Source organism: Phoenix dactylifera, chromosome 3 (assembly GCF_009389715.1).
Source record: "Phoenix dactylifera cultivar Barhee BC4 chromosome 3, palm_55x_up_171113_PBpolish2nd_filt_p, whole genome shotgun sequence".
Lineage (NCBI taxonomy): Eukaryota > Viridiplantae > Streptophyta > Magnoliopsida > Arecales > Arecaceae > Phoenix > Phoenix dactylifera.
In genome coordinates, this window is record NC_052394.1 from 20,530,741 (window position 1) to 20,538,535 (window position 7,795).

The 7,795-nt window shown below is 36.9% G+C and overlaps 1 protein-coding gene across 1 annotated transcript; it reads left to right on the forward strand.

Annotated features, from left to right (window-relative positions):
* The first annotated feature begins 776 nt into the window (after positions 1-776).
* On the forward strand, positions 777-4,649 carry LOC103714360 (protein FLC EXPRESSOR-like). The gene is made up of 4 exons (XM_008801571.4): positions 777-1,419; positions 3,533-3,705; positions 3,882-3,964; positions 4,300-4,649. Exons 1-4 carry the CDS (start codon positions 812-814, stop codon positions 4,390-4,392), a joined length of 957 nt encoding a protein of 318 aa, XP_008799793.1. The 5' UTR covers positions 777-811; the 3' UTR covers positions 4,393-4,649.
* The last annotated feature ends 3,146 nt before the right edge of the window (positions 4,650-7,795 follow it).

Here is a 7,795-nt window from a genome sequence, read left to right on the forward strand (position 1 = left end):
TTGTTATTACTTAATGCAGGTGGTTTAATTAGCTAGATCCATTCAAGGACCTGTAAGTAATTTTGGCTTTGTACAGAAGATATATAAGAAATAAAATATCAATAATATATCCCTTTCTTAGCATTTTTTTATAATATTTAAGTTTAGGAAGCAACTAGTGAAGCAACTGGTGTAAATTCTAACATTTCAAAAATTAGTATTAGGGGCCGGCGAAGCACGTGAGTTCAACATAATTAAAACTGGCATACTATGATATATTTATTTCCAAACACAAAATAATTTGTGATACATAAATTTTATAAATAAAAACTACAAATAATAACATGTTCCGTGTCACCATTTAGAAGATGTTTTTTGGTAAAACCATTTAAAATATATTAAGAAAGTATTTTATTCATAATTAGAATCGAAATAGATTGGAATGAAAATTAAAATGATCATACCTTTCGAGATATTTAGTTGGTGATCGAAATTAAAATTAAAATCGAGATAGAATTTAAATACTGAAGAATAATTCTCAGAATATTGGGATTGAGTTTCAGATGTTTAGAGCATTCTCATCCTTCTTTTAAACGGGAATGGAATTTGAAACGTGGTTGGAATGGGAGAACCCTCCACCCTCAACAAAGTTGTTAAAAAAAAACCTGAAAAAAAAACGGGCCTTTTAGCAGGACACCTTAAACTACAACACGGCGCGGAGCACTGCATCTCCTTTTATCTTACCTTGTTATTAAAACCCTAATGACAGAAAAGTTAAAAGAACAAAGATAAATAAATCAAGAAACCGCGCCCGCGTCCCTTGTGAGTTGTGATGGCCGGAAGGAGCCGCAACCGCCCCCACGTCCTCCAGCTGCGGGACCAGCCACCGCCGCTCCTCGGCCGGGCGCCTCCGCCGCCTCCGGCGGCGGCCTCTCTCCCGCCCCATCACCCCGCCGCTTTGATCGACGATCTCCATTTCCGCCGCCTCCCCCTCCCTGTTGTCAACCCCCCGCCCCGCGTCCTTGCCCTCGAGGACCACCTCGCCGCCCAACATCGGGAGATCCAGGCGCTCCTTCTCGACAACCAGCGCCTCGCCGCCACCCACGTCGCTCTCAAGCAGGAGCTAACCACCTGCCAGAACGAGCACCGCCGCGCCGACGCGGCCACGGCCAAGATCAAGGCCGAGAAGGACGCCCAGCTCCGGGAGGTCTACGACCGGTCACTCAAGGCGGAGGCGGAGGTCCGGGCGATCGATGGGATGCGGGCCGAGCTCGCGCAGGTGCGAACCGAGGTCCAGAATCTGGGCTCGGAGAGGGACGAGCTCGTCGAGCGGCTGCAGGGGCTCAATGGAGAGCTCGCGAGAGCCAACGCAGAGTTCGGCCAGGCCGCGGCGGTCCGGGCCGAGATAGAGTTCATGCACAAGGAAATCCAGAAGGGAAGGTCCGCGATTTCATCTCCTCTTGCTCCAATTCGTACGCTTATTCTTTAAAGAATTTAATTTTAGATTGATATGTGGGATATTTGGGTTATTGAACTCGTCGATCTGTATACTTTATTTTCTTTTTATTGTTTGTTAAAGAATCTGGTTGGGAATTTGGATCCCCTGGTAATTCTTATAGGATGTGGTAACTTATTGAACCTTGCATGCTTTGTTAATTCGTCGGGTGAGTTTGTTTGATATTGACGTCTGACAGAAATTGACGTTGCATCTGTATTATGTGATGATTAGAAAATGCTTTTTGGTTTTTTTTCCGATTTTTCCTGGAAAATACAATCTCAAGAAAGCAAGCAGTATTCCTTCTAAGTTCAAATATCTATTGCAATTATTTTGTGGGGATATTATGTATCTCCTATTGATGCAACATGTATATTGAGTGGGTTGACAGAAAAATATGTCGGAATTAATCATTTGGATTATAAGTACAGTAGCTATATTTGAGGATCCGGAAAACAAGGAAAGAGTGACCTGAGGATGAACTTTCTAGATTGTGAGGTTAATTTTTTAAAATAATAATTAGAGCCTCCAAGAATGTCAATTGATACTCATCCACAATTCCCATATCCACCAAGTTTGAGAATGCACTGTTGCTAATTGGATTTTGGTCACAATTTTATGCATGCTGCTAGTGGCAATTTATGCAAAGTCCGTTGAAACTCAAACTTTGATTATAGGTTGCTTGGAAACCCTTGTCCTTGTGGATTAGGAGCAATGTCTCAAGGTTGATTCAACATTTGCAGTTGAAACTTTTGTGGGTGAGATAATCATGGAAGGATATTCTTGTATCTGATACTTCTCATGAGTATAGTAGTGCTGTGTCATCTAGATTTGTTATCCTAATAATTAAGGTACTAATTATATTAGTATATGATATTTACTCTGTTTCTGTTGGGAAAAGGCTAATACTTTGGACTCTTTTCTGATAGGGTTTGTGTGGATGTTTTTTGTATATTAGGTGCATTCTCTTGTATAGCAACTTTACCTAGCACAAACTTGTAATTTAAATTATCTGGCACCACATGATTTTTCCCTTTCCCTGCATTTGTTCCCATTTCTTTAGATTAAATTTTCCATATGATTCTATAGATATTAACAAGGTGTTGCTAAACTATGTCACCTTTACTTCTGGCACTGGCACTTCATGTTTTTTTTCCTGTATCTCATATTTGACAGTTTGTATTGAAGCCTATTGAAGCCTATGTCAGCCATCTGCATGTTATAAATTCCCCCCCAATTTCTGGCTAGTGCATTTATCTTTTCCTCTCATTTAAATAGGGAACTGAACTGGTGGGGCATATTTTTCAGAGATTGAAGCTGTTATAGTGGTGGAAATGAGAAGCAAAGATGTAGAAGGTTATCTGATTACCTTGTTACAGATAGGGTGGAAACAAGATATAAGATAAAGTATAATGTACATTAGGTTGCATGCCCAAGGAGATTGCTTGACATACCCACATACACAGACATACGTACATACATAAAATGCTAAACACATATACTAAGCTGCTGTATAGAGATCGTGCTTTAATTCTGTCATCATTAGTTCATCCGCATTTGATTATGCAACTTCAGATAATGGTCTTAGAAGGGAAAATAATTTCCTTTTTAGATTTCTAGTTCTAAAATAGGGACTAATGGTGAAATAGGATATGTAATTCTGATTTAAAGTGCAATAAGACTTGTAGCTGATGTTTTATCTGTAGTTAGATATCATGTACTATTTTATCATTAAGTTCCTTGCGCATTTAATTAATTGGCATTTGTGGAGCCAATTATGCATATAATCATTATGAGCATTTCTCTCCTTCTTGCAGTCAATTTTTGATCAGTTTCATCCTTTTGCAATATCCTTTTTTCTCTCTAGTTTGTTGTGATCTAGTAATGACCTCACATACATACATACATACTTACTTACTTACTTACATACGTACATATGTGCATACATATATACATGCATATATATGTATAAACACCAATCATTGTTGACTCGAGGGTTGTAGGGACTTGTCAAAAAAACTGCTGATGCCCCTCCCCCCTACTATTTATTGTAAATAGGGCTGCAGTTGAGTATGAGAAAAAGATACTTGCTGATAACCTTGGACAAAGTCAGGCGATGGAGAAAAATATGATTTCAATGGCTTGGGAGGTTGAAAAACTACGTGATGAACTTGCCAATGCAGAGAAGAGAGCACGAGCAGCTGCTGCAGCTGCTGTGGCTGCTAACCCTGGTATTTTATTTTCCATATAATTATTATTATTTTCTTTTTTCTTATGTTGTCAAACGGATCTTAGGATAAGCTATAGGGTATTTTGTAATGTTCACTTTTATTAACAAATAATCCCCCAAAATTCCTGACTGGTCTTGCTCCATTTTATCATCTTTGGGTTCTTTGTATCATTTCAGGTCCAGGATATACTGGAGCTTGTGGAAATTCCGAGATGGCATATGGAGGAACTGCTTATGCTGACAATTATAGCATGCACCAGGTGCATAATGTTCAATCTAGATGCTTGTTTTTATTATAGTGTATGACCACAATACCCTTCCATATCATATATAGTGTGTGAAACGAAGAGAATCAGTAATTATTCAGTGTTTAGGAGTCATTTAGAAAGAGACTTTCTGTGGCATTCTAATAGTATCATGAAACTGATATTTGATTTTTGTGTGTCAATTTTAATGACCGATGACATCTAAAAGTTCTGGTGATTGACATTTAAACCTCAACTTTAATCTTTTGTTTTATTACCAACTGGATTTAGCTTTTCTCATACTGCATGTTTTGAAAACTTACCCATGCATTCAATTCTTTCTTTTTCAGGTTCAGAGAGGTCTTGACAGTGGTTCTCAATATGGATCAGTAGCTGTTTCTCATGGTTCATATGACATCCAGCAAACTCATGCCCACAGATAAATGCCGACTCTAAGGATTTTTTTTCCTTAAACAGTACTTAAGGTCACACCTTCATGTTTGGGATTTGGATCTAAATATTTCACCATTTCATGAAACCCCTAGATCTTGTTTGAGGTGTTACAAATTTGGAAGAATGTTACTGGCTATTTTGATGTTGGCAGGCCTTCTTTTATTCTGTGTATAGTCTCATAAAGGTTTTTGTATAATTTGAACAAATGGTAATATTTATATTTGATTGCAGTCATTTCCGTTTCAGATGTTTAAAGTTCATATTGTCTTGCTTGATTTTGTGTTATTACTTCTGACTTATTGTAAATTCTGAATGCTTGCCCTGTATGCATAGACCTTGTTATCTAATAATTTTGGTTATATTTGATTAACCGCTATAGTCAACTTGTTTACATCTGTGATGCAGACCATGTTTCTCTCTTTCTTTAGAAGTTAGTTTTGGAGTCATCTCGCTTCTACACGAAAAAAAAACACTATACTAATTATTGATCTAGCCATTTTCCTCTTCCAGAATGGTTCTACTTCTTTTCTTCTTTAAATTCCAGATGGATGATGTGACTTCATATATCAACCCTCAATTTGCATATTTTGGAGTTAATATAACCTTTCTCATTGTTTTGTCGTCTCTAACTTTGTGGACTGTTCTGACATGTGCCTGGTCGCTTTCTGTAAGCCAATCATGTACTAAAACATGTTAATTGGTCATGAATGAGAAGTCTTTGAACATGTTTTAGGAATTGTTGTTTACATTTACTAGCATTTCAAGCTTCTGCTCTGAAACAAATCAATTGTTGCTGTATCCTCACATGTTGTAGGTTCACAAAGAAAATGGTTTCTGATTTTATTTATAATAAGACCAGGGTAGTGCAAGTTCATTTGTTGTATTATCAGACTACTAAAAGCTAGAAGTGTTTTGAATTTGATAAACATGCTATTTTTAATAAATTGTTTTTCTTGTAAAACATTGGAATGAGAATGGGAGTGAAAGCATGAAAAAAAAGGGGGTGGGGGGTGGGGGTGTTACTACTGGATGACTGGTTACATATTGAAAATTACCTATCCAGGTTTTGGAAACCGCTTACTCAATTAGACACTTGAATTGGTGTAAGGTGACTAAACCTAGTGGCATCCATCATGGATTGTTACTTCAACAATAGTGAACTCCATAAGGGTAATTGCAGCCTTATGTTGGCAAGAATGGAGTAGATAATATTTCATTGGCTTTTATTTGATCTTGTTTTTATTCTCATCAAATTATTTACACTTTTGGAGATTCTTGTGCCAATTACGAATTGTTTGAAGAGGCTCATGCAAGGCTTTCTTTCAGTCAATATGGGGAAGTCTAATTTGGTTGCTTAGAGTAGTGTGATTCTAATGAACTTGAGGGAGTTTTACTTGGCTCATTTGGGTAAGCAGCAATGTAAGGTTTGGTTCAGAGGGTCTTCAACGTCTTTAAATAGGAATCTGCAAGGGTATTTGGGTAGTTTCTCAAAAATAAAGGGGCTAATTAAAAGGTTGAGAATGGCACCACTATCTGTTTCATGGTTTTGGTTTGGTAATTAATTTGGTAATTGCTCTCTTAGTATCATTTAATCTTTGTGGTTTTTGGAGCAACATCAAAGGAGTGTTAAGCTTGTGAGTGGTTTAAAAAGCTCTTGGGAAGGTGCTGCTTTTGTTTTTTGTTCTCAAATAAAAAGAACCTATGCAGTAGAAATTTCTAGGTTGCTTCTTCATTTGGGCTTGGTAGTGGAATTGATATGGGGCAGAACTCTAGGCTAAGAAAGTCCCACAGAAGGACCAAGTGGTGATTAATTATCAACTAGCTGTCAACACTCTAAGACTTGGTGTGAAATTCCAAGCTAAGGCAAATTTTGTGGAGATGTATATTTCGTGAAACCTAGAAGGCCAATTTTTAAGCAGGTAAGTTTGTCTTATTTGTCACATTTAAACTCGTCCAATCATGTATCAACCTTCTAAAACTCCCTACATGTGGAAAGAGTCCAAATGAAGAGGACAAGAGTTGATATAGGAACTTGCAATCATCTATCCAGGACCCCATTTTTTCTCTGAGAGAGAATCTGTAAGGTACAGACTATAACTTTTAGAAAACACCTAAATACAAGGAAAGGAAACCCACCAGTATCCACAAAATGAAACCTAGCTGGAAAACACGCCACCAGTAAAACATCTATCACCAAAATGAAATAATAAGGAAACCCAAGAGTTGTATTGAAAATATCTGATGCTATTTTCTTTAAATGTATTTTGAATAATGCTTCAATCAAAATGATAAAAGATAAAGTACAGCAATAAATTCAATATCTGGGATCTAGTAAATAAAGATGAGTAACTAAATGTCATCATTTTCTACGGAATCAGAGCAAAGTAGATGAAACATGCTTCCAATGTTTCTAATCAATGTTAGCGGTCATGTCTTCTCTATTGTTGATCACTTATGATGATCCAAGCTCATTGCACCAATCTCTTTATGCGAGCCCCCTTTGCCTCATTTCATTCCTATAAAGGGTAACTCTTAAAAACACATACAAACATACATACATACACACAACATATACACATGCACAGACATATATATACATACATATGTACGTGCATACACAAATGAACATACATACATTATAGACATATACACACATAAATAAGTACATATGCATACATACACACACACACACATATATATATATGTATATGCATACCGATATACAAGTTGGCTAAAATTCTTCAAAGTTAGGTTAGAATGCTTCTGAGTGAATTTGGCTCCAAATGCTTCCCAATGGAAATCAAGAAAGTGCGTTGTGCATTCCAAATGAAAATCAATACCATTGATCATAATCTAAGATGTATAAAATACTTTCAAACAAAAATTATTTGATTTGGAGCTCTCTTACCTATCCATCGAGCCAGCTATCATTTTGTATGTATATAAGCCTCTATAAATTCATCCAAGCATACCTTGGATCACCACAATTTGAACTAGTTCTTGGTTAGACAACTAAGTTGGTAATAAAGATGTCAATAGGGCGAATTCGATGCAGTTAGTTAAAAAACAGAAATCGAACCTGAAATCCATGATTGCTCCCTAAAATTGAAACTGAAACCGAAATCAAACAGTTTTTGAAATAAAAAACCATTACCGCTGCTAGAAAAAATTGCGAAATCGAGACTCTTAGGTCCTTTTTTCAGTGCAACATAGGAAGCACCCTCTTTTTGTCATCCCTGTAGCTTCCCGCAGGCTATTTTGTATTGAACGTATGGCGTTGCTAGGATCCCTGCAATCATGTTTGAGCGATTTTCACATATAAATGACCAAATTAAAGATATCATCCTTAATTTCCATAATATAATTTATACCAACTCATCTAATAAATATATC